The 27,626-nt window shown below is 41.8% G+C and overlaps 1 protein-coding gene across 5 annotated transcripts; it reads left to right on the top strand.

The window, feature by feature from the left end:
- The first annotated feature begins 793 nt into the window (after positions 1–793).
- Positions 794–27,626, top strand: CENPU (centromere protein U). Of its 5 annotated transcripts, none has more exons than XM_050945369.1 (14): positions 794–812; positions 6,823–6,904; positions 8,827–8,869; positions 10,843–10,996; positions 11,744–11,867; positions 12,974–13,070; positions 13,815–13,946; positions 16,308–16,380; positions 17,404–17,524; positions 18,714–18,792; positions 19,834–19,881; positions 25,088–25,149; positions 26,212–26,368; positions 27,249–27,626. In XM_050945369.1, exons 2-14 carry the CDS (start codon positions 6,858–6,860, stop codon positions 27,384–27,386), a joined length of 1,275 nt encoding a protein of 424 aa, XP_050801326.1. In that variant the 5' UTR covers positions 794–812; positions 6,823–6,857; the 3' UTR covers positions 27,387–27,626. The 5 variants fall into 5 exon arrangements, with proteins under 5 accessions (XP_050801326.1, XP_050801327.1, XP_050801325.1 ...); XM_050945370.1 differs by lacking the exon at positions 794–812 and adding an exon at positions 2,521–2,539; XM_050945368.1 differs by lacking the exon at positions 794–812 and adding an exon at positions 6,718–6,736.

The following is a 27,626-nucleotide window of genomic DNA, read 5'->3' as shown; positions in this document are numbered from 1 at the left end:
CTGGTAAATCCTGTAAGTTACTTTCACCCCTGCAGATATCTGATCTTTGTCCAGTGCAGGGGAGAAATCAGCAATCAATGAGGCTCTAAGTGTCTCTATATCACGTCCAACTCCTAAGTCCATCTGCAAAGGATCAAGGGAATATGAAGGCTTCAGGTTACCTTGAAGTCCTCAGACCCTTTGTTAGCAGGCTCCCATCACTATATGTCCCTAGTCCTGAGGCTGGAGCAGGAACCAAAAATACTGTTTAAACACCTTCTATCCCCATTTCCCCCGGACTCCTGACCAGCTATGCTAACAAAGCCCTGGAACGACTGAATGTCCTCCCTGGCCTCAGGTCTGCCCGGTCCCCCCTACCCACTAACACTCCCTTGGCAGTACGGCCATCGGGCGGGTACCGCCCCGCCTGCACCCCAGCGCCGGGAACGTGATGAGGGTGGGGGGAGAAATGGCGGGAGCAAAGCGGGGCCTCGGCGCCCTGGCGGGGCTAGATAACATCTGGGAAACGCAGCCGGCTCCGGGGTCGTCCCTCCAGCAGGTGCCAGGGGCCAACCAGCGCAGGACGGGATCGGCTCTCACCCGCCTGCCCGCACCTCCGGCCCAGGCGCCTGCAGCGGCGCTTCCCCCTCCTGTCGCAGGAGGGCGCTAGTCCCCAGCGCGCCCCCGTGCGGATCAGACCATTTACGCTGCGGAGGGAGGGGGGCATTTCACTCGCACAGCCACCACCGGACGCTCTAGCCAGCGGCGGCTCTATGGGGGTTAATAGGTCCCCCCTCGGTGGGGCGGGGCTGTGAGTAGCGCCAGCGCCGGAAGTGAGTCACCCGGGTCGGGGCGGTTAGAATTGTCGCGGGAAGATTCTGAGTCAGGAGCGCGCGCACCCCGGCGCGACTACTGAGCCTACCCCGAGCGCCGCCGCTCCCCTCCCCCCCGCTGCCCACCTACATAACGCGCACAGGGGCTGCCGGAGGCCGATCTACTCCTCGGTTGGTGCGTGTCCCGGAACCGCCTGATCACGAGCGGCCCGGCCTGGCCTGGGCGGGGCGGGAGGGTAGTGGGGGTGTCGGAGTGGGGCTGGGTGCTGGGGCAGTAGGAATGATGGGGCGGGGCAATGGCGATGGTTGAGGAGGTGAGGGGCGGGCGGAGGCTGTGGCTGGGTCGTTATCCCAGCATCTTGTTCCAAGCCCCAGTCAGGCCCTGGTCGTGTCACATATTTGGCTATGGGGTGACCAGACAGCAAATGTGAAAAATAGGCACAGGGGGTGAGGAGTAATAGGATCCTGTATAAAAAAAGGACCCAAAAATCCAGACTGTCCCTGTAAAATCGGGACATCTGGTCACCCTATTCGGCTACATCAAGTGGATGCAAGTGTTTGCCCAGGCTCTTCCCATTAGCCTTTGGGGTCCATGCTCAGCTTCCACTTCCATGTTGCAGCCAGTCTTTGCCACCCCAGCTCTCACCTGAGGCTGAGTACTGCAGCGTTTGTGTTCCAGGTTAGTGCCTGGGGCAGTTGTTCCAAAGGAACCCAGGTTCACCAGGATCATCAGCTTTCCTGCCTTGTTGTTAGTCTATAGCCTTCCAAAGAGGTTTTTCAGGGAAAGGGACATTTAGAGGCAAAACTCTTTTTGGACTTCCACATATTGGATGGTGGACTGTGTCCATGCAGTGATTGTCTTGGATCATGCACCTGTTTTTTGTTTCTTTCTACTGAGGGAATCCTGCCTAATGGTAGTGCAGTCCCTGTGAAGTGGTATAGCGACAGATGGGAAGTCAGTTTCAAGGAACCTGTGATGATCCTACTCATTGATTAAGTTTGCCGTTTTGTTTTCGTGGCTCAAGTGTGAGCATACTGGGGCACAGTACTCTGTAGTTGAGAAACACAGGGTGAGATTGCTTGCTTGGAGTCTTTGGGGTTAGTTTCCCATGTTATGCTGGCCAGTTTCTGGAGTACATAATTCCTGGAATTCACTTTTTTGTTTTTCATAGATTCATAGACTCTAGAACTGGAAGGGACCTCGAGAGGTCATCAAGTCCAGTCCCCTGCCCTCATGGCAGGACCAAATACCGTCTAGACCATCCCTGATAGACATTTATCTAATCTACTCTTAAATATCTCCAGAGATGGAGATTCCACAACCTCCCTAGGCAATTTATTCCAGTGTTCAACCACCCTGACAGTTAGGAACTTTTTCCTAATGTCCAACCTAAATCTCTCTTGCTGCAGTTTAAGCCCATTGCCTCTTGTTCTATCATTGGAGGCTAAGGTGAACAAGTTTTCTCCCTCATCCTGATGACACCCTTTTAGATACTTGAAAACTGCTATCTTGTCCCCTCTCAGTCTTCTCTTTTCCAAACTAAACAAACCCAATTCTTTCAGCCTTCCTTCATAGGTCATGTTCTCAAGACCTTTAATCATTCTTGTTGCTCTTCTCTGGACCCTCTCCAATTTCTCCACATCTTTCTTGAAATGCGGTGCCCAGAACTGGACAGCTTCCTTATGTGCTCTTTGAATGTCAGCATTTAGTCTAATGTGACCTCAAGGTATGCCGGATGTTTATAATGCTCAAGGATAGAAGCATCCTACATTATCTGGAGTTTTTACTTAGGCCTATGGTGTTTCAGGGCCCATAAGTATGTCTTACTAGGGTTGGCATTCAAGAGCTATGTATGATGGCTTTCTCCAGGTACACTCGGGAAGCCAGCTACAATGTGTTCAGTGTCCTCAGATCTTTCTGATTGGGTAGCAGCAAAGCAAGGATCATCTGCATAAATGAATCTTTGCAAGTCAGGGGATTCTGGTTGGTCATTTGTGAAGACATATTAAAAAAGCGAGGATGATAGCACTGACCCTTGGGGCAATCCAATCCGTTGAGTACTCCATTGACATTTCTGACTATCTCGACAGAGAAGAGATGACTTGGACCATCTTGCTATTTCTCAACATTCTTGCAGTTTTCAGTAGAAGTGCAGATGGTTCAGTGTCATAAGCTACTGACAGCCTCTGTAATTTTGCGGGTTTCAAAGTCATTTTGGGTTTATTGGGGTAAGTTTGCAACTTGACCACAGTATTGACTGTTAAGGGGCTTATTCCTTCACCCTCTCACTTCCCTGGTCCTTCTCCCATGAACAGAGAGCAACAATACCCGAAGTCCAAAGGTGCAAACAATTCGATGTTTATTGGAGTGAACTTCCAGCAAGCATGATTCCAGTTTCCTTCCTCAGTGTCCCCCTTCCCAGCTCTGACACCACAGAGCCTTGCCTGTGTCCCTGTTCCTGTTCCCATCCCCTGTTCCCATTTTCCCCTTTAGCAAGACATGATTTTAATTCCCCTATCCCCAATCCCTGTTCCCATTCCCCCCTCTTCCTGATTGACTGCAGACTATATAGTAAAACCTGAGTTTTGCTTAGCTATTCCTTAACCAATCATTTTACTGAAATTTAACTAATCAATCCTAACATATTGTAACATTGTTTATTTAACCAATTATATTCCACTACCTTCATTGGTTTACACTCAACAAAATTAATTATACAGCAGACAGAAACAATTACAGAACCAGACAGAGACCATGCAAGTAAACATACAAAACAATACAGAAGTAAGGATTTCACAACTACATCTATACAGACATAAGAATTTTCCAGCTGTGTCTATTGATAAGTGAGTTCTTGCCAGACAGGATGCTATTAAACTAAGTTTTCTTTTACATCTTCTAGGCTCTTCCCTTTCTCTGGAGGTGATAGAAATGTCAGGGCAGGATTGTATTCCTAATAGCCAATAGCACCTGATTTCAATGTGACTAGTTTGGAATGTGAGGATGTGACCATACACTTCCCAGCTTATGCCTAACTACATCTTAGCTGAAGGCCTTAGGCTGTCGCAGTAAGACAAGGCCATTACACAGACAGTGATTCTGATTCTTTCTTTTATGCCTCTATAACTAGCTAAGTGATAAGAATACACCTAAATTCTTGAAGTATAGGCCTTTGCAAACAGGCCTGAATATCTGTATCCTAACATTGACGTCCTCAGTTGAAACCAGCTTGGTCATCAGGCTGCTGCCCTTCTGCTATTGGTGCTATTCTCCCGTTATCATCTGCTCTTATAGCTTGTAGGCTGAGAAGAGTAGGGATAGTTGTCGGTAGCTCTTTGCATTTAAGGTCTTCATGTGGTTTGAGCAGCACAACCACTTCAACTTGTCTCCACAGCCTGAGTTTCTGCATTGTCTCCATGCAAGAATTAAAGATATCAAGTAGCCACTTCTATACTCTTATCCAAAAGTGTAGTAATAGTACATGAGATATCTAGCTGCCTTTCAACATTTCAGAGTTTTTGAGACTGTTGTCTGCTCCTTGATGTTAGGCTGCTCATTGCGGATTTTTCTGATCCTGAGGAGCAAGCAAAGTACCTGCTTGACTTGTTTCATTATGTGCTTTGCTTTGTGGGCTGGTTAACTATTTCAGAGGAGTTGCTGTGCCAGTTGGTTGAGAGAGACTTCAGTAATACACTTTGATTGTTGCCCATTAGGGTTCAGCTCACAAATGATGGCCTGTGCTTTTTTGCTGATATGGCACAGGTTTGTTGTTTCAATCAGCTTGCTCCAGCTGTTGCACCACTTCTTTCTGATCTCTTTTTTTCTGAGCCCAGTAGTTCACTGAAGGGATCTGAGTCAAATAGTCCTAAATATCTTTTATATTGTTGGAATGTTTGCTCTGAAAGCCCAGGTACACCTCTATCCCAATAGAACGGGACCCAATATAACATGAACTCGGATATAACATGGTAAAGCAGCAGGGAGCCTCGGGCCCTTTAAAGTGCCACCTGAGCCCTGCTGCTTTACCTCATTATATCCAAATTTGTGTGGAGCCCGGGGCCCTTTAAATCACTGCCCAAGCCTTGGGACTCTGGCAGTACTGTGCTATCATAGGGGCTGCTTTCAACCTTTGCAGCAATGTGCATGCCAGGAATGTTTAATGGGGTTGTCTTTTCCCTGCCAAAGATTCAAGTTTAAGCCAGAAGGGACCTGTCATAAACAGATAGTTAAGGGTTAATGTCTCTTTTACCTGTAAAGGGTTAACAAACAGGGAACCGAACACCTGACCAGGGGACCAATCAGGAGACAAGATACTTTCAAATCTCGGTGGAGGGAAGCCTTTGTTTGTGTTTTGGGGGTTTGGCTTTGTTCTCTCTGGGATCTGAGAGAGACCAGATGTACTACAGGCTCTAATTTTCTGTTCAAGTAGTAAGTGCAAATAGAAAGGCGGTTTAGTCTTTTTAATTGGTTTTCTTTATTTGCAAATGTGTATCTGGCTGGTAGAGTTCTAATGTGTATTTGGCTGGAAGTATTTTAAATTGTATTTCTGCTGGAGGAGGCTTTTTCTCCAGTTTCTATAAGCTGACAGACCCTGTAACTTTTACCATCTAAATTACAGAGATAACTTCTACCTTTTTCTTTCTTTTTTTATTAAAAGTTTTGTTTTTAAGACCTGTTTGATTTTTTCCCCTTGTTGAGCCTCAAGGGAATTGAGTCTGTACTTAACAGGGAAAGGGAAGGGAGGGGAGAAGGGAGAATCCCTTTGTTTTAGATTCACGGAGCTTGAATCTGTATTGCCTCTGGGTGAGGGAGAAAGAGGGAGGGGGATGGAACATTCCTCCCTGTTTTAAGATTCAAGAAGTTTGAATCACGGTAATCTCCCAGGGTAACCCAGGGAGGGAAATCCTAGGAGATGCACGGGTAAGGGAAAGAGTTTACTTTCCTTGTGTTAAGATCCAGGGAGTCTGGGTCTTGGGGGTCCCCAGGGAAGGTTTTGAGGGGACCAGAGTGTATCAGGCACTGAAATTCCTGATTGGTGGCAGCTTATCAGATCTAAGCAGGTAATTAAACTTAGAGGAATTCATGCTAGTACCCTGACTTTTGGACTCTAAGGTTCAGACTGGGGAAAGATACTATGACAGGACCACAGGATCATTTAGTCTGATTGCCTGTATATCACAGACCATCAGTACCACCTCATGAAACACAACAACCGAAATGAGACCCAAGTATTACAGCCCCCAGGAAGAACTGAAGCATGCCAACACACAAGGCCTCCTCAATGGCAGGGACATGATTAAGTGAGATGCTTCAGAGGAAGGAGATCCCAACTCCCACACCTAGAATATGTATGGGAGGGGAATCCCTTCCTGACCCCTGCTAGTGTCTCTTGCAGGCATGTGGTATCTGCTTTATTCCAGATAGGATGTCAGCCTTCTCTGCACAGAATTCTTACACATTGAAACTATTTCCTTTGGCTGAGGCTCTCAAAGGATCTGTTTATGTCAAGGATTATATCTGGCAGTGCAAGGGGTTGGCAACTGGGTGTTGGAGTGTGTTGGCTGGTATGTGTGTGTCAGCTATGTTCCCATTATGACCCTGCTAATATCCCATTGCCACTAACTATGTGAGAAACCAAATCTATTCTTGTCTCAGTGTATATTGGGAGAAGGGGGGGGCCGAGTGAGGGGGAAAGGGCTGAGGTGGGGGGGAACTGATTCTGTTTTCTTGCCTGGCTAAATCTGAGGTACTGGCTGCCTTTGGCAAAATCGCTCTGAACTCCCCATCCTGGCCCCTGCAGCAGCAGCTTGGATTAACTCCCCCTCCCCGCACTACCCTCACTCCCCTGGGCCCCAGTACTACCCTGTGCTGCATGGGTCTATGGACTACCTTGATTCTGTAGTGCACTGTTATTGATGTACAGGTAACTTTATAGACTCATATTGCGTTCCATGTACTCTTTTTAAAGGACAGGTCCCACGTTAAATGGAGACTAACGTGTCATTTCAGAAAAGGCATTTGAATACAAAACTTCTGCAAGTGACATGGATAAGAAAAGGAAGATGCATGGTAAAAGCCATATGCCTGCTCTGTAAGTAAACGATGCTGTAAATTTTCCTTTACCATTGAACTCCCATTTCTTTAACGTGAACTGAAACAATTCACCTGCACACACCTAAATTGAGACTTCTGAGGCTAAGCTTTTTTTTTTTTAATGGGTGCCTAAAGTCAATGGGTGCTGCTAAGTGCTCAGCACTTTTGAAAATCAGGCAATTTATTTAGGAGCTTTATGGCCTGATCCAGTGGCTTTTTCTTTATAGGCATAGGGGCTGCCCACATACAACCAGTTGCTGAGTCAGGGCCTAAATAAGGTGTTACGGTCCCTGTCTTGCAATTGGCTGTGCTTGGGTGAACTGCTGTATGCAGGCATAGCCTTATGGACTTATGTTGGGCTCTTCTACACTGAAATGTAAGATCAGAACCTAACTTTAGTACCTATTTTTAAAAAATCTCGACCTTTGTTGCTTGTTCAGTAGTTGACAACTTAATTGCTACCTCTCACAGATATCACTGGGTTTTAGATAAAACACACTACTCTGAATTCTAACTTTGGAAGACAAGTTAAAAAAAAGATTTTTCAGCAATTTTTACTTAAGTATAAATTTGAAGACTATATATTAATTTGCAACTGAAAGCATTTTTTAATGTAAATACTTTAACACTGTGTGGTAACAGTTCTCTTTTGCAAATGGAAAAACTATAAAAAATGCTGTGTGTATATGTATATAGTATGAAAATATAGGTGTTGTACATTATTTTTTTAAAAGAACAGGAGTACTTGTGGCACATGTTCTTTTTACGGATACAGACTAACATGGTTGCTACTCTGAAACCTGTCACTAATTTTTTAAGCATGAAATGGAACTTTTTCATACAACATACTTCTCTTAAACTAGCTAATTTTTAAAATTGAAATCGCCTGGCAAATATTAAGTAGAAAACAAACTATCAGAAAACCCTGCTCAAACAATGTTGCCACTAACTAGTGGAGGTAATGGACCATTTGTAATATACCTCTTTCCTACAAGTGCCCCAATTAGCATGACATTCAGGTCATCAGTCAAATTGAAAATCCTATTCCAAATCCACAGGTAATAATTTTCAGAGACATGCTAACTATGAACAGTCTTGTAAGTGCTGAGTGTTCAGATGTTCTGAATTAGCATATTGTATTAAGGTATTTTTGATTATTATGGCTTGCGTTCAAATTTAACTTGCTTTAGCAAAAAAGTGCTAGTTTGTTTTTTTCCCTTTCATGTATGAAATTCACTTTGAAACTGCTATTTAATCATCATCTATAGCAGCGGTAGAGTTTTCTTTTGGGGGGTAATAGAAGTGGTCCTAAATTTAATGCAAAATATCCAGTTACCTAATTTTGGGCTAGACTGTGACTTGGATGAGACACCCAACACTATGCAGGCTATCTGGACCTTAGGTTTAGTCATGTAGAAGTAAGCAGGGCTACTCTCTCACTTGCTTTTTCTCTGCAGGGTGTGGGTAGGGAATAGGAGGCGAGAGATGGCTCTAATCCCCACTAATAACTGGCCAGATTATCTGAACCAAGAAAAGAGCAGTTAACTTCTTGCTGACAAATGCCCTCTGTAAACTGTTTACCCTTTGGAGAAACCCTTAGCACTGGGTTTATGCCGTTCATGCCCCTCCTCTTTTTAAGTATTGCCTAAATAGAAGTCTGTTGAGAAGTAAGTCCTGGTTATTTTTTTCTTTAAAAAGTAAATATATAACATTAAATTAACTTATATTTGAGCATTTCCTTTGTCATTTGGGTTAAGCTCTGTTGTTGATAAGCAGCTAGACACGGGTAATGTAATAATGTAGCCCTGATTCTGATGCAGGAATGAAGAGTTAAAGAGAGTAGGTTTATAGTGGAGTTATTTTTAAATAACTTCAGTATATTCAACTGTACATTTAATTTCTTTTATACATATTTAATAGTGAGAAGACCTCAAAGAAAAAATTGAAAAGAAATAAACTGGATGTAAGTTACCTTAATTTTGCAGTCAATTAAAAAGAATAAAGTATAAATGTGCCATGCTGTTGAAGGTCTAGATCAGGGGAGGGCAAAGTACGGTCCACAGGCTGGATCTAGCCTACCAGCTGTTTTAAGCTGGCCCTCAAGTTCCCGCTGGGGAGTGGGGTCTGGGGCTTGCCCTGATCCAGCCGGGGAGCAGGGTCAGGGGCTGCTTCACACAGCTCCTGGAAGCAGTGGCATGGCTTCCCTCTGGTTCCTATGTGCTCCAATAGCCCCCTCCGGCACTCCAGTGGAAGCTGCAAGGGCAGTGCCTGTGGATGGGGAAACATGCAGAGCCTCCTGGCTGCGCATCTGCGTAGGAGCTGGAGTGGGGACATGGCTGCTGCTTCTGGAAGCCGCTTCAGGTAAGTGCTGCCCAGAGCCTGCACCCCTGAGCCTCTCCCCAGACTCTGCCCCAGCCCTGATCCCTTTCCTGCCCTCCGAACCCCTTGATCCCAGCCCAGAGCACTCTCTTGCAACCCAGCCCCACCCCAAAGCCTGCACCCCCAGCTGGAGCCTACAGCCCAACCCCTGCCCTAGCCCTGATCCGCCCTCTGAACCCCTCTGTCCCAGCCCAGAGCACCCTCCTACACCCCAAACTCCTCATCCCCAGCCCCACCCCAGAGCCTGTAACCCCAGCTGGAGCCTACACACACACCGCCACATCCCACTCCCGTACCCTGAACTCCTCATTTCTGGCCCCACCCTTGAGCCTGCACCTCTTCCCGCACCCCAACCCCAATTTTGTGAGCATTCATAGCCCGCCATACAATTTCTATTCCCAGATATGGCCCTGGTCTCACTGCTGGTCTAGATCCTGAAAGCTAACCCTTATGTGTGGGCGTAGGGGTCTGCCTGCATGGATGAGCTTTCGTCCTCTGTGGGAACTGTGTTTTGTAATCTTGCTGCTTTGCAGCTTTTGTGAGAGTGATGTGCCTTGTGGTAAAATGGACAGTTTGCTTGAAAATGTGATGCTAGTTTTCAGATCCTGACAAACATTTGATAACTATCCCATGATAAAAATAGAGACCATCCAGAACATGAATATTCAGTGCATTTATTTTCGTTGCCAAAGTGAAAACCTTAAAGTTTGACTTGGGGAACTATTATGCTTGTAGACTAGAAATGCAGGTGATTGATGTTCCTTCATTCCCTGATCTTCATTTGAACCTGAACAGCTCTTACTGAAATCAATGGGACATATATAAAACTGGCAGGCTGGTTGGGCCACCAAATTCAGCCTATAGGTGACTTTTAAGCATGCCTTTTCCTCTGTTCTCGTAATATAGAGCAGCTTGTGCTGAATGATCTACTTAGACTTGCTGTTTGGAACTTTCAGCAAATTAAAATTATTTCATTCTTTAACATGCAAGTTTTGCAGCAGCGGAAATCCATGACTAGACACACAATAGTAATATGAATAACAAGGGGGGTGGCTGAAAATGTCCCTCCTTGTCTGAAGAAAAAAAAATCCGATTTTTGAAAAGACATTAGTTCTTAGAAAGTGCTGATCTTTTGTGTCTTCTTACAAGTTTTATAATGTACTACTAAAACTAATAATATATGGAGATATATCTATCTCATAGAACTGGAAGGGACCCCAAAAGGTCATCGAGTCCAGCCCCCTGCCTCCACTAGCAGGACCAAGTACTGATTTTTTGCCCCAGATCTCTAAGTGCCCCCCTCAAGGACTGAACTTGATTTAGCAGGCCAGTGCTTAAACCATACATATTACTATTTTGTATTATGCTATCACTTCACTTTACCTACATTTTTCTCACAAAAAATAAGTGTAAAAAAGAAAATGCGTGCATGTCCCCTTTCAAGTGTTTTGCATCATAGCTCAGTTTCATGGATTCTATTTTAAATTTGAATTCTAAATACTATTCAAGTATTTTAAATTTGTTGTCATTATATTTAATTTGTTTTACATTGGAAAGTTGGATGTAGAAGACATTGCTTTAATACCCACCGAGGAATACAAAGCCAAGTCCCATCCTCGCGGTAAATTACTTCCATGTGAGGAACCAGATGTCTCAAGAATATTGAAGATAACTGAGACTGGGCAAGTTGAGGAGCCTGATGATTCATTTGGTTAGTATTTAATTGTTTAAAATTGTTTAATACATTATTTTTACAAGTTATCTTGCACATAAGTTATTTTAAAAACCATAAACAAAAGCCTCAGTGTCACTCCTTGCCTATGGGAATGATAAGGGAAAATTACCTCTTTGTTTTGGGCTTTTGTATTCTTTAATTTTGAGTAGTGCTTATCTACCACAGTGAAAGGTGCTATATAAAAGTTTAAGATAGTGAACCTGGAAGTGCATAGCAGAACATCCCTTGTAAGGTGGTGTATAAAACAGCACTGTTTTCATGGTTCTTGGGTGTTTGTCATCTTCCTCCATTCTTGTGCTTGTAGGTGGTGAGAACTGTGAAGAGAAACTGTTCTGCAATCCTAAGAATATATGTGAAGATATTTTTAAACATTTGCAAGGAGAAGAGGCATTGTCCTGTCACTTTCAAATATTATTAAAAGGAAAGATCTTATTCTCAACCATATGTCAATTATTTTCTGGTGAAATATTAAAATCACTTTTCATGCTTCATGTGAGGCCCATTGATAGACACCCCTTGCTCTCCCCAAGTTTCTTCTCTCAAAAATTTTAAACAATGTATTTTTAAATAAGACTTTATTTGAAAAAGACACATAGTAGACATACAAATCATAACAATGCCCAATTGTATGAGAAATAGCAAAACATTGCTAGTGTAGCCAAGTGCTTTGCCTAAGCAGACAAAGTTGCAAACGTCCGTGTTTGTTTTTTCTGTTATATATAGATCACCCTTTACACAGCACTGCTGTAGACGCTGGAGGGAATGTGGAATTGCAGGAAGAGGACCACGACATGTCAGCTAGTCATTCTTCTGATTCATTTCCACAAGGGAAAAATGCAGAGACAAGGTGCAGTGAAAATAAAATATTTTCCAGTCCTGGAAAACTGTTAGACAATGTTTGGAAAACTTACGCTTTTTTTTGTATGTTTGTGTGATCTCAGGATCATCCCATTATTTCAAGAGAAACTTTAAATGGTGAAAAATGTCCTCATTCTATCTCAATTGCTGTCTTTTAAAATGCCCTTTCTTAAAACCTTCCAAGTAAGAAGTCAAAGCCCAAATCAGTCAGCAGGTCGGAGGGAAAAGAATTCTGGTTTGCATTATGCCAACCATGTACTGCTTATAATTTACATCTGTGTATATTAAAACTTTCTTACTGTAATGTTGTGGGTGTCAGGATTATGTTGGAGGAATTGAAAGGCTTTTAAAAAAAATTGATCCATTAGTGAGACTACTAGTTGCAAATGTCTACTATTCAGCAAAAATGGCAAAGAAAATATTAGAAAAAACAATTGAAAGGGAATCCGATTTGCTTTGAGTCTGATATAGTTTCTTTGAATAATTCCTCTTCATTTCAAATTATTGTAAAACAATTTTTGTTCATACACTTCTGCTTTGTTAAAACAGATTTGGTATAAATAGGAAGTAATGCTTGCTTGAATTAACTTATCAAGACAAAACAAAAATAGTGGGTTTGCTCTTTCAGGGAACCTTTTACATCCCTGTTAAACTCCTGAAGATCATTTTTCCCTAGCCTCTCCATCCCAGTTTCCCAAGTGTGCCTCATCTGCTTTTGGGGCCCAGGCAACACAGGCATCTTTATGGCCAGTCAGCACCAAGCTGAACTCTTTCAGAGCCTTTTAACTCTGTTTCTTAAACTGACGGTGGGGGTTACTATTGAGGGATATGTGGCTGCTGCAGCACTTCTTGAAGCTGATGACCTGGGAACTGAAAACTGAGAAGAAATGAAACCTGGGACTCCTGCAAGGTTGTACAGAACCACCTCTATTAGGTCACCAATGAACCCTGGGTTTTGTTGTTTAAATAAAGCATGTTGAGGACAAATGTGCAACCCATTGGTTAGCATGTAATGGGTTACACATGGATACAGATTTATTTATTTTTTTAATTATGTATCAGGAAAGTTTTTTTATTGCTCCATCTTTATTCTAGAAAAAATCAATGTAGCTTGAAAATGCCTGAAGATAACAAATCAGAGACAGAGGATTCTGAAGATGAATCACTGAAGGAGAATAAGATACAGAAAAAGGTTTGTAAGAATATATCAAAACTTTTATTTAGAACATATTCTATGCCATATTCAGATTAGACAGAGGAAAGAGTTTACAACAGACTTGTAAGAGTAGAATTTTCAGTTAATTACTAAAACTAATTTTTAAAATTTATATTGGTGCTAATCAACTTGACACACTTATGACTGGCTTTCCTTCAAAGCGCATACGCATTGCATTTCCACCACACTTAGTCTCTTGATACTTAAAAGTTCTCTTGTCACATTTTCTATCTTATCTTCTGTCAGCCTGGAAGCTCTCTATTAAAGTGGCAGATTTCTGCCAGTCAATTTTTAATGAGAGAAGCTATGCAGTAGTGCACCATATAAGTCTTACATGTTAACCTGACTGGTGTGTTAAATTCACTACCTCACACAATCCTAGTGTCTTTCACGCTGAGAACTTCCTGTGTGGAGCCCTACTGTGTAGTTACTGCTGGCCTTCCAGAAAAGAGAGTCAAAACTAATGTTGACTTTTAGTGTTCAGAAGTATGTAGTGTGAATAATTCTTTTTTTTAAAAGACCTTCAAATGTCGTTTTGAAACCATCACAGGATACTGTACTAGTTTTGATTGCTCATGACATCTCAAACTTCTAAAGGAAGTTCTTATTATAGTTTTAAAGCAGTAGAGTTTAGATCTTTCAGACTGCTACTGTTCATGCCTTTTTTCTTTTGCATTTTTTAAAAATGTGAAGATTTACTTTAAATTATTCTTTATATAGATATCAGGAAACGCCAAGACCAATGTGGAGGAATCTAAGTTACCATCTGCATTAGCATTGAGGAACAGCTCTTCAGAAAGCAGCATATCAAATAAGGTTACAGATTTAGTGAAGAAGTTGAATGCACAAAAGGTAAAAGTTGTCTCAACTACAAAATCTATCAAAAATGCCTCTAAAATCTTGTTTATCCTTAGAATTAAGCACTAAAACACATAGTGATCTTCTCATCTGTTTAAAAAGAGGGAGAATGTATTCAAGAAAGAATAATAATTTTGGGTGTGAGGGGTAGGACAGAGGGAAAACTGAACACAGAGGTCTTGTCTACTCTAGCATTTCTCTTCAAAATACTCTCACCTGTGCAGCTTCATGTGTGATACCTGTCATAGTTCAAGATAACTGCACCCGTATTCCCCCTCTGTGATCCCTCAAGGCCTCAGTGCTAAGCTTCTGGCTTCTCAGCTGTCACCTTCTTGGGCAGAGATCCACATCTCTCTCCCTCCTGACTGGGTTTTTTTAAGATGTCACAGTTCCCTGCCTACACTCTGATGTCCTCAGCAAGCCAAACTGCCTAAACTGGCCAGTGTCTGTGCTTTGCTTTCTCTCCAGAGGTTATGCCCAGTGTATTGCCTGCAGTCATAAGTTACCACACAACTCTTTATAAGTACATTTATTCTTAAGGGGAAAGCATTACAGAGAAAACATGAAAAACAATAAAAGAACCTACACACATGCTGAAAAGCTTCGCAGAGGTCACCCCAACTCCAGCTTTGGGCTTAGTGGGTGTCAGTCCTTGAAAACCCACAACTGATAACCACAACTGGGTTATCCCTGGGTCTACAACTTCAGAACTGTCTCAGATTCAGAACCGCCATGAATAGTTCAGTTGGCCCCTTGATCTTGGTCTCATGCAACAAGTTATCAGCAGACAGTGGCCCGCTCCTCAGGACTTAGCTTCAGAAGGCTAGGTTTTTGCATAACCAGGTGCCCCTAGAGCAGTAGTTTTCAAACTATTTTCTGGCTACCCAGTTGAAGAACATTGTTGATGTCCATGACCCAGTGGAGCTAGGGATGAGGGATTTGGTGTGTGGGAGGGGCTCAGGGCTGAGGCAGAAGGTTGGGGTGAGGCTGGGAATGAGGGATTCAGGGTAGGGGGGGGCTCTGGGCTAGGGCAGGGGGTTGGGGTGCAGGAGGGGGTCAGGGCTGTGTGCACAGACTCTGGGTTGGGGCCAGGGATGAGAGGTTTGTGGTGTACGAGGGGGCTCCGGATTGAGGGGGGGGGGGTGTCTCAGGCTGTGGCCGGGGGCTGGAGTGCAGGAGGGGACAGAGCTCTGGGCTGGGGGTGCAGACTCTGGGCTGGGGCCAGGGATGAGAGGTTTAGGGTGTAAGGGGGGCTCTGGGTTTGGAGGGTGTGGGAGGGGGCAGGGCTCCAGGCTGGGGGAGGCAGGCTCGGGTGGGGCAGGGGGTGAGGGGTTCAGGATGCAGGAAGGGGCTCTGGGTTTGCGGGGGGTGCTCAGGCCTGGGGCAGGGGATTGGGGCACAGGCTTACCTTAGGTGGCTTCTGGTCAACAGCACAGCAGGGGGTGCAGAGGCAGGCCTCCTGCCTGTCCTAGAAGCGGCCAGCAGCAAGTCCGACTCCTAGGTGGAAGCGCGCAATAGACTCTACATGGCTCTCATCCGCAGGCACCGCCCCTCCCCCAAACTCCTATTGACTGGTAACTGGCCGATGGGAGTGTGGAGCTGGGGCGGGGGCAGCATGCAGAGTGCCGTGGACCCCCCCACCTAGGAGCCAGCCCTGCTGCTGGCCGCTTCTAGGGTGCAGCATAGTGTTGGAACAAGTAGGAACTAACTTGGCTTAGCTGGGCAGCACTGTCGATGGGACTTTTAACAGCCCAATTGGCGGTGCTGACCAGAGCTGCTGCGACCCAGTCCCTTCCATTCCACAACCCAGTTCTGGGTCGTGACCCACGCTTTGAAAACCACGGTCCTAGAGAATCCCCAGGAAAACTACTTAACGCTCTTTGTTCCAAAAGTCTCTTCTTATCTGATGCTTTGTTCAGTATTGTCCTCTGAACCCCCAGGTGCCACATCTCCACCCCTCAAGAGTGACATACACTTCTGGACCACAATAATAAATAAACCATTCATTTAATACAATGGACCCCAAAGATGCATTCATTTCAATAAGGTCACCCAATAATATTGCCAGCTGCATTTCTCTTCAAAATATTCCCACTGATGCAACTTCAGCATTCCCACTGTTGATATCACTGATAATGCAGTCTGGCATCTCTTGTTCACTGGCAGCATTATCAATGTTGTCAAAACTCTGCACAGAGCTAATCTAGACTACACAGTTGTTAAAACACCTGTGGTTGTTCTACACTAGTATTACTACCAATTGCTATAATTAGAAATAGTTAATTATAATTATGGGTTTAAAATGGTTGAACGTAATTGTTCTTGAAAGTTAATCTGCTGCATTTTGTATTGCAGAAGCCCAGGAACAGTGCTAAATCCCATGTGAAACCTAAGAAGTCTTCACAAAAGAGTGCATTAGAGCCTTCCGGTAAAAGGAATTTTGATACTTTTCTCTTCATAATTTTAAACTTCCTTGTAACTTTTCCTCATTAGCCATTAATGAGTTTTCCTAAAAATAGTTTTGATATCTGGTATTTTGCATCCCAATAAGGCTAGAAATGGGAGCCTTATAATTGGAATAGGGAGATTCTTATATAGTTCGACTCAGTACTCAGTCACTAGCACTGTAACATCAGGAGATACTGAGTTTCAAGATTGTGACCATTTTAGGTATAGACAAACTATTTGATATTGTTTTCAGATGTTTTTCTGACTCCCTCTAGATTCTGTCCAGTTGGGGTTATGCAGTTAGCTTTATATATGGAGATAAATATGTTCCAAGTTCAGTTCTTAAGAACCCTCTAAAATATTCATAAAGTAGTTTTCCCTTAACAAATGCAATATATACATGATGGTGTGATATAAAGACTTCATCAGCATGAGTTTGGGAGGGCTATATTACTCATAGTGGCCAGGAGTGGTTTGTCCCAAATAAGTGTCTATATACCCTTCATACAACATTGTGCATGTTTCAGAAAAACTATAGACTTTAAGCTTTATATTAAATGCCTTGAGTGTAATAATGCAGACTTTCTTGCAAAGTAAAATATGTGCATCAGACCTTTTGTATATTTCAGGATTTGTATTTTACTATCGAGCAGAGTTGGTGACATTCAGAATGTTGGATTTAAAAGTAAAATTTATTTTTAACAATCACCAATGTAACTTAGTTATTTATGCAAAACCCACCTTAAGGTTCCCTTACTGAATATCACTTGACTATGAAATAAGATGTATATGTTACTTTTTCACACATTGTTTTAATTTAAAATTTGCATAATAAATTCTAGGTAGCTGGCATATATCTTAGACAAGTGAAATAATTACCATTTTAGAAAATTCAAATTTGTTAAAAGGTTAATACGCAAGTCAGTTTGTGTAGCATTACATTCTTTTCAAACAAACACTTTGATTTCATATTTATTTTAACTAGTCATTTATTTTGTTTCAGCTGATGATAGTCCATTTTCTATACAGATTTGGTGCCCGAAAGGGCTGAGAAGATTTTCCCAAGATATTACAGAACTGGATGTTGTTCTGGCTGAGAATGAGAAGATAACTGCAGACTACAAGTAAGTATCTTGCTTTCCTTGGACTGAAAACTCCAAATTGACACAATGTATTTAGTTTGCTTGAAACCAGGGGATGTATTAGATGACTGCCTATAGTTTCTGTGATACAAATGGCATTTTCTTTAAGATGTGATCCTAGGGAGGTTGGCCTCAGATTTGGCGTTGCCCAAATATAAATAATATTGCCATTATGGATAGCTGTTGTGATTGGGGTGCAATTTCTGAACACAATATATCTCAATATCTGCTTGAAGATGCACATTGATCTATCAAGACCCAGGAGAGGCTGGAAATATCCTTCATTTGTTAAGCTGGTTTCATGGGCTCTGTTTGTTTGATTTCCATTGAAGCAGTCAGCTTTGAGGCTCACTTAATATGCGATTATTTTTTTTTTTTGTCTTAACAGGGTTTTGATGTTCTCAATCTGCTGTTTAGGTCTCTTAATCAGAATTGAAGTGCTTATTCAATATAAAACATCTATCCTGTAGTTAATTAATAACTGTATAACTTCTTAATTCCTAGCATTTGTGAAAAAACACTGGTAGTGGTCCCAAAAGTCAGCTAAATTCTACGTATTAGACTTGCAAGCTTGGGTGGATTTACCCCTAAAAAGAAGTGCTTTGTGATGTATTGTTTCACTAGGCAAGTTAGAAAAAGTGCAGAAGGGAAGCTCTATATGTAGTTTATTATTGGCATTACCTCCTGCTGCCCCGAAAGTCTCATTACTCTTAAAATCCCAGTGCAATTTCTGTGGACCTTGCCTCCCTGAAGAATAGGAAACTTTCCTTTCTTCAAGTAGCAATGTCCAAAGAACTAACCAGTCCCAGGTGAACTTGGGATGAACAAAACAAACGAAAATGTTTGATTTAAAAACCAACCCAGTGTTTTATTTCCTTAGCTCTGCAGTAGGCATATGCGAATCATAAAAAAGGGGGGTAGGGGGAAACCAGAATGCACTAAAATTCTTGGCTGCAGAAGTCATCACAACTGGTAAACTCTTCAAGGGGAAGAGTTAGGCTGTTGCCAGTAACTGACAAGTCTGTCTCTGCCTCCTATGCGGAAAGTCCAATGTTAGTATCTGTAGATCTTGCTACTTGAAGAAGGGAAATACTCAGATAAGCACAGATAGCTTTTTCCTATACTAACCCAACTGTGGTTTTATTTTACTCCCTTCCTCCCCAACTTCCAGACAAAGGGTGGAGTCTAGGATTTGCAGGGAAGCTATTGCGGTCTTCTATTCTGGCTTCAAGGAGCAACTCACTAATACTGTAAGTATAGTAGTAAATATAAAAACATTTGTGTAGAGGTGGTTGTAAAATTTTAGTCAGAATACTTATACATATTCATATATAGTCTTCATATATAGTCTTACTGATGCATCTCAGGGCATTTTAAAATTAATCCACCTTTTGAGATATGAATGAAGAAATAAAACTTTTAATCACTGTTGCTCCAACTTGCTGCACATGGACAGACTACTGCACCTGTGCAAGAACTCCAGTGGGGTTCCACCTGGGCACAGCGGTTTGCTCACAGACAATAAATTACAGGATTGGATTAGCTTTTGGGAGACAAGGACCTTCTCTTGTGCAGTTACCAATGAGCAAGAAGTTCTGCAAAGTGGATGCAAGTTGAAGGGGTGAGACTTATAGAGCTGAATGTCTGCCAAGATACACACAGTACGTCTTCTATATCTGCCTCAGAAGCCTTGTATTTGTGAAATACCTTTCCTGGTGCCTGCAGGGGGGCCATGTTCAGGGCTTTAAAATTAGGGGTTTTTTTAAGGGGCCTCTGACGTACATCACATGGAGAACAGACTTTTGCAATATCATTATTCAGACCTATCCACTGACTGGAGAGAACAGTAATTATAACTGTGGAGATTAAGATTTAAAATAAAGATATATTTAGTGAAATAAATTGAGAGTTTTGGTCTTTACTTATGACCATTGCCACAATCAATATTAAAATTATAATTGAACGTTAAACTTGTCCATGCTAATAAATCATTTGAAACAACAAAACTTCATGCATTTCTATAACAAGGTGGTAAAGAACCTGGGATTTTTAGATAGGGAACTAGAGAGTGATAGCTTTGCCTCCTGATGCTGGAGAGATTAGCGTTTTATAACAGTCCTTGTTCTGGGCTGGGGAAAGGACATGCCAGACAGAATTACCAGTGACTAATTTCTTTAAGCCAAAGTGTTTCAAAAGTAATTCTAATAGCAGTGATTATAGAGTAAAAGGATGGGGAAGAAAAGATCAGAAAGGTTTTCCTGTCAATACACAATGTTTTCCTTTACCTGTAGATAACAGAAGTCCAGGAACTGAAGGATTTGAAAAGAAAAAATGCTAAGGTAAAATAGAGCAATGATCTCTTTATAGTGTTTAAATGATGCTATGTTTTATTTAGAAACAGAAATGTACAGAGCCAATGTTCAACTGCAAAACCAAACTTGGATGTTTGTTTCTAAAATTATTAGAATACAAATATACCTAGATAAAGTTTGTGAAACACATTTTATCTGGGAATAACACTGTCTGTAATATACTTAAAGTCAAACAGAACAAAAATCCAGTTTGAAGCTGTTTTTTGCCAGACTTGCTAGACTGTTAATCAGTTGTGCTAGTTCAGTAACCAGTGAGCAAACTGTATAAACCAAGAATTACTAAAAGCTGTAAATATGCCAGATTCTGATCTCTGCTAACAATCTTGGATGTGGTGTACAGTAAAAAAAAAAAAAAAAAAGTACAGTAAATAAATTGACACACACTATTAAGTATTTATTTCACAGCAGTGGTGTCAGAGTATCATTTAAAAGGAAAGCCAAAATGTATGCTTAAACTCCATTCAGTCACGATTGGGGCTGCCATTGATTTGCTACTGATGCATGCTGTGACTACAACTAAATGAAAAAAAAATAACTATAATCAGAGTACTCATTGCTTAAGGTGGCGAGTTTGTCCGTGACCTCCATGACTTCTGCAGCAGCTGGTGCACCTGCTGCAGGGGCAGCTCAGATGCAGTGGCTGCTGCGGGGTCAGTTTAAGCCCCCATCCTCCAGGAGCAGCAGAATGGGTGTGGGAGGGCGCAGGGCCACTGGATGGGGTGAGACAGGCTCTGGGCAGTGCTTACCTTGGAGGGTTTGCCGGAACCAGTGACATCCCCCTTGCTCAACTGCTAGGCAGAGGCGTGGCCAGGCAGCTCTCTATGCATTGTTTCCACCCAGAGCGCTGGCTTTGCGGCTCCTATTGGCCGGGAACCTGTCCATGAGTTTTTCTAAAAATACCTGTGACTAAAACGTAGCCTTAATTATAGTATGGTACTCTGTTTTGCCTTGTGCTTCATTTATGTGAAGGTGTACTCTTGAGAGAAAGCGTGAGCACTACTGAACTGTGAATTGCCACTAATGAATAATCATTGGGACAGAGTGAGAATGACTTTATAGCTGTGATACTCAGACTGAGGCTCATGAGCTGCTTTAATGTGTCTCCTGCAGCTCATTGGAGCACATGATATTACACATTCTGATTGTAATTATTAACCAGTTGGGATGCTTTTACTATGTTATAACCAATAGTAGTTGATAAAATAATACTTGGTCAGTTCTTTTGCTGTGAGAATAATATATATTTCCCCGTCATATTGTTTAAATATGAATATATAGTACTATACTAAATGAAACAATGAATTCGCACTACTGTGGCTCTTTTGGGTAATGTTCATCGCTAATTTGACTCCTGAACCACTGAGATCCAAGTATCATTGCTTTATAACTTGTAGTTTAGGGTGCTCATTTAGGAGAGATGGGAGACCTACTTTCAAGTTTCTGTTCCAGTGGCTATTTAATTATTTATACAAAGTGGAACAGTTTCAGTACGAGAGGCAGAGAGACCTAAAATATCCCATTGGCCAGTGGTAAGGGCATTTTTCTTAATGTAGGATACCTGATTTCAAATATCCCCCATTGTTACTCAGGGTTCTTTCAACCCAAAGCTCTTGGTAACTTTTACTCTGTGCGAAGTGGTGTCAGGAAATAAATCAGGGGAGACAAGGCCATCTGACCGATAGATGGCTGACACAAACAGGACAACACGAGTGCTTTCACTTAAAGCTACATTTTACTTAGTGTCAAGCACTTGCATATATAGATTCATAGATTGTAGGGTTGGAAGGGACCGCGAGACATCATCGAGTCCAGTCCCCTGCCCTCACGGCAGGACCACATGTCCGCAACAGATTAGTAAAACACCCCCAACCCTTGATAATTACCAAAGCTGAGTGTGGCTCTTGAGTGAAACAGCAGCAGGCTTCTGGTGACCAAATCTTCCGTCTGCTGGTGGGGATCGCCAGATGTATCCAGAGGGAGAGTCCGAAAGGAGTCCCCAAACAAGTCCAACTATCTCAAGCTTTTTCCCCTTATTTATACATTAGTAATAGAATGACATGTCCCTTAAAGAAAACTTGTTAAGCAAGCAGTTCCAATGGGCAAGCAAGAGGCTCCTTCTAATTGAATTATCTAGGTGTGGGTTTTTCCAGAGTTTGGAGCCCTGAGACCCCAATAGACATGCGTGAGGCACATCTTGCTCTTTTAAAATGCATGTAGCAGCAACTTCAACACAATTCTTATCAAGAAGGACGCAGGGTCAAGCTGCCCTTTCTGTGGCACCTCAAAACTCCCCCCTCTTCTGCCTTGGTCATGCTGAGACTGCTGAATAGACAATTTACAGCTTGCTGACTTGGCTGCCTTTAACCATAAGCCATAGTGCTTTCAGGCACTTCACTGGTTTGCCAATGTCTCCCCGTACAGCATCACACAGAAGGTGGAATTGATCCTGCGTCTCCCATGTCCCCAATGAGTGCTCTAACCATTGGGCTAAAGTTTATAAGAGATGCCTCCTTCTCCTGGCATTTAAGTCCCAAAAAATATTCTGGGCAGAAACTACTTGATGAATTCACATCAAATTCACAAATAGTTTTGGGTTGATCAAAACTGCATTTGTTGTTAAGCTATTTGTCCGAAAAACATTTCCCACCTCTAATTCACAAGCATGTTTTAGTCCAGCCCTGAAAGCAGCAGATCAGTCTGACCCAGCAATTCTAGTATATTTGAATCGTCGTCTTTCCTTTGCGTTTTCTCATCAAGTGGAGCCAGCAGCTCTTGTTCTTTGTCTCCCAGCTCTTGTTCTTTGTCTCCCAGCATTCTTGTAAAGTTCATCTTCCAGACACTGATGGCAACCTTCTCTGTGTCCTCCATCAGTGTCTCAAACCACCGTTTTCTAGGTCTTCCTTCTAGTCTTTGAATGTAAATTCAATATTTTTTGGAGAAGGAGGTTACTAGTGGAGTTCCTAAGGGATCAGTTTTGGGACCAATCTTATTTAAATCTTTTTATTACTGACCTTGGCACAAAAAGTGGGAATGTGCTAATAAAGTTTGTGGATGACACGAAGCTGGGGGGTATTGCTAACACAGAGAAGGACCGGGATATCATAAAGGAAGATCTGGATGACCTTGTAAACTGGAGTAATAATAATAGGATGAAATTTAATAATAAAAAGTGCAAAGTCATGCATTTAGGGATTAATAACAAGAATTTTGGTTATAAACTGGGGACACATCAGTTGGAAGTAACAGAGGAGGAGAAGGACCTTGGGGTATTGGTTGATCACAGGGTGACTATGAGCCACCAATGTGATATGGCCGTTAGAAAAGCTAATGCGGTTTTAGGATGCCTCAGGCGAGGTATTTCCAGTAAAGATAAGGAGGTGTTAGTACCATTATACAAGGCACTGGTGAGACCTCATCTGGAATACTCTGTGCAGTTCTGGCCTCCCATGTTTCAGAAGGATGAATTCAAACTGGAAGAGGTACAGAGAAGGGCTACTAGGATGATCCAAGGAATGGAAAACCTGTCTTATGAAAGGAGACTGAAAGAGCTTGGCTTCTTTAGCCTAACCAAAAGAAGGCTGAGGGGAGATGTGATTGCTCTCTATAAATATATCAGAGGGACAAATATCAGCGAGGGAGAGGAATTATTTAAGCTTAGTACCAATGTAGACAAAAGAACAAATGGATATGAACTGGACACTAGGAAGTTTAGACTTGAAATTAGATGAAGGTTTCTAACCATTAGAGGAGTGAAGTTCTGGAACAGCCTTCCAAGGGGAGTAGTGGGGGCAAAAGACATATCTGACTTCAAGACTAAGCTTGATAAGTTTATGGAGGGGATGGTATGATGGGATAGCCTAATTTTGGCAATTAATTGATCTTTGATTATTAGCAGGTAAATATGCCCAATGGTCTGTCATGGGATGGGATCTGAGTTACTACAGAGAATTCTTTCCTGGGTGCTGGCTGGTGAGTCTTGCCCACATGCTCAGGGATTAACTGATCGCCCTATTTGGGGTCAGGAAGGAATTTTCCTCCAGGGAAGATTGGCAGAGGCGCTGGAGGTTTTTCGCCTTTCTCTGCAGTATGGGGCACGGGTCACTTGCTGGAGGATTCTCTGCACCTTGAGGTCTTTAAACCACAATTTAAGGACTTCGATAACTCAGACATAGGTTAGGGGTTTGTTACAGGAGTGGGTGGGTGAGATTCTGGCCTGCATTGTGCAGGCGGTCAGATAGATGACCATAATGGTCCCTTCTGACCACCTCCTATCTATGAAGGAGATTTGAGAGGGGAAAACAGGAAGGGATTCCTGGTAAAATTACATTTAATAATTTGGTAAATTAAAAATGTTTTTAATCATACTGTTTTTAAATAGTGATTATCAGTCCAAGTCGCATATTGCATGCAAGCTTTCTCATTTAAACTTTTTTATAAAATCAAGTTCTAAATCAGAACTTTTCTATGAGGTCATCTAGAACTTAGGCCCCAGTGCTAAAAAGCTGTTCTGTGCAGAGCAACCTGCAGGATTAGGGCTGTAGTTTTAACTACTTTAAATAACTGAAGTAAAGAATATAGAAAAATCTTAAATGTACAGCGCACCTTTCATTCTGAAGGATCCTAAAGTACTACATAAACAACATCATGCTATTCTTACATGTAAAAAAAAAATCTGTGAAAGCGTATGTAATTGTATATACTGTGGTGTAAAGGTTTTTATAGATGAGAATGTGGGGTGCCTATATTATGATTGGCTTTGCAACTCCTGAGTTAGAGATCCTACCAAATAAGTATTAGTAAAAAAACAAATTTCTACACTAGTGTCTTATGCCAAATATTACTGAAAAGCTTGAAATTTTTTAAAAATGTTGGGATTTACGTGCCTGGATGAACAAGGATCCTGTACTACAGTGAGTTCAACAGTACACGTTATGGAGGAAGAGAGAAAATTCTAACAAATGTTAGAGACTTTATTGAAAAAAATACCTAAAATAGCACTTCCATATATTACATTGTCATGAATTGTAAGACTTGGTATCTCAAGATTTCCCATGTCTAGAACCCAGAGCATTGTCAATTCAGAATGCAGAGTTTGGGGCATGGGGAAAATCTACCTTGTCATTTTAATTGTCTTACTCTTGAAAGACTGCTATTTCACTTAATTATATTATAGGTGATCACAGACATCAATAAGAAAAGACGGCGTTTGCTGGAAGTTAGAGAAGAACTAATTCGGTAAGTTTCCATTTGCTGAAATTTATATTGATTTAAAGCATACAATAATAGCCTATCAGTGAAAATTGAGGAGTCCTGTTACTGTCCAGAAAATCTAAGGTAGCTCTTGCTTTTGTCATTAACTGACTTTATTTGTATAAATAGCAGATTAAACATTTATGGCCTTCACCAGCTGAACATATGTATTCCTTCCTATTTGCAAAAGCTAAAATTAACCACTCCATCTCCACAGGAGTTGTGGAACTGCCTAATACAAACAGGCAGTCATTTTCACAGACTATCTCCAGCTACTCTAAATTCTTGGGATAATGTCTGCCAGTTGGGCTACATGTTCCATAAGAAATACACCAGCTGCATGACTGGAGATGAGAACATGATCAGATAGGTTAACTACTTAAAATTTAACACACTCTGAGCATGGAACAGTGTGTGTGGTGGCATTGTTCCCACCCCCAGTATAGCTCACCTTAATCTTGTTGGGTAAACTTCCTGATTCCCTTAATAGAACTCGGCCTTGAAAATGTGCAATACATTCTGATTTTAACTGCCCCTACAGGGGTAGGATATTTCCCAAGATAGTACATGCAGCAATCTGGTATGGTGAAGTCACAGAATGCCTAATGCCGTATTCCATTACTATAAGAAATAGGATATTTCTCAAAACAGAGGAAGAATACTGTTGGCTCTGTTTTACTTAAATGTAATGTGTAAGTCCATTTTAAATTGTACTCCTTGGCAAAAGCCATCTCCTAAAATCCCCTTGATCACAGATGTGATCGCTGGATTCCTGTCAGAAGAATTACTGTATTATTGACAAGATTAAATATCTGTGTTCTTATTAGATAAAAATGTAAACAGTATGCACAATTTAAAGGACACTGTTGCTATCAATTAGTTACCAAAGATTTATCCTAATTGAGAAAAATACCAGGCTGTTGCACTGTCTGCATTTTACACTTTTATGACCCCATTAAGTCATGTTCAGTAGAAACAGTACATTCAAAGTAACTCCTGAAAGAGAGAAATTCACAACACAGTCCTTAAGTATTGATGTTTTTTAAGGACTGGACCACAACTGAAGCAACTACAAAGAGAATATGCTGAGCTACAAGAGAGAGAATCTTCTCTCAGGAACGCAACCCAGTTCCTAACTGATTTAAAGGAGATGCAGCAACAATATATAAATTGCAGAGAAGACCACCCACAAGAAAAAGAAGTTGTAAGTACATCTTGATTCTACAACGTTGTACTAGCTAATTCAAGTTTTGTCTCTTTAGGAGAAGAAACTAAATGATGATTGAGGGCAGACAGCAATATCATCATTATGTTGGTGTCTGTCAAGGCATTGTACCGCATGGCAAAAACTTTGGTGCTGTTGTATCCAGGACACACATGTAGTGTACTACTTTTTAAAAGTTCAGTGAGAAACAAAGTCAGTTTATTTTCTTATAAATGTAGGTCAAACCCTGGTGCCCAGGAGCTTCTCTGCATACAAGATGGTAGTGTTTGCTAACTTTCAAACCTCACAGTGAATTTTGTAACCCTCTTTCATGCTCAAACGTCTGTTCAGCAGCATAGCACTGATAGTGAGCTTCTCAAGTATGTACTTTAAGTAGTGTAGGAGACCTGTACAGGAATTGTGTCTTGGCCTGCAATATAGTCTCCTCTCTTCTAGGGCACTGCTGACCTCCCAGTCTAAGGAAGCCGTCCACTTTAGGACATACTACACCTATACCCTGAGATAACGCGGTAAAGCAGTGCTCCGTGGGGGTGGGGCTGTGCACTCTGGTGGATCAAAGCAAGTTCGATATAATGTAGTTTCACCTATAATGCAGTAAGATTTTTTGGCTCCCGAGGACAGCGTTATATCGGGGTAGAGGTGTATCAGTTTATGCTTAGTATAGCCAAACTTTAACTTGACTTAAACATGCAGAATAGAACATTTGAAGAGAGTGACATCAAATTATAATCCACTCTTTCAAATATGTCCAGTATGAGAGACAAATGGAAGACTTTGGGATAATAGGCAAGTAATTGGACAATATTTATTTGCAAAGAGTTAAAAGTAAAGCCTTGTAATTTTTTTCCTCCAACAACAGTACGGAACTTCCAGCATTCCTGCTCTCCTGGTGGAATCTCAACGAATTTTAAGAGCTGAAAGTCATTTTCAAAATATCAGCACAAGATTACAAGAGTTTCTGAATTTGCAGAAAAAGGAGCTACCAGGGAAATTGTAAATGCTTTATACAATATACTTTCTTCTTGCAACTAAGCACAGTTAACATCAGTTAAGTGTATTCACATTCATATACAGATAGCTACTTCTTGTGGTAAGGTGCTAAATATACATGGTTATGACATTCCTACTCCATTTAGATTTTGGTATTTTGTGTTTGCACTCTAATTTCTGATAACAGAAGCAGCAATTGTTTAACTACTACCACATGCATTTAATAAAACAAAGCACTGTGTTTAAA

This window comes from Gopherus flavomarginatus, chromosome 3, assembly GCF_025201925.1.
Source record: "Gopherus flavomarginatus isolate rGopFla2 chromosome 3, rGopFla2.mat.asm, whole genome shotgun sequence".
NCBI classification, from domain to species: Eukaryota; Metazoa; Chordata; order Testudines; family Testudinidae; genus Gopherus; species Gopherus flavomarginatus.
Note: the sequence above shows the minus strand (reverse complement) of the source record. Positions and strands in the feature narration are given on the sequence as shown.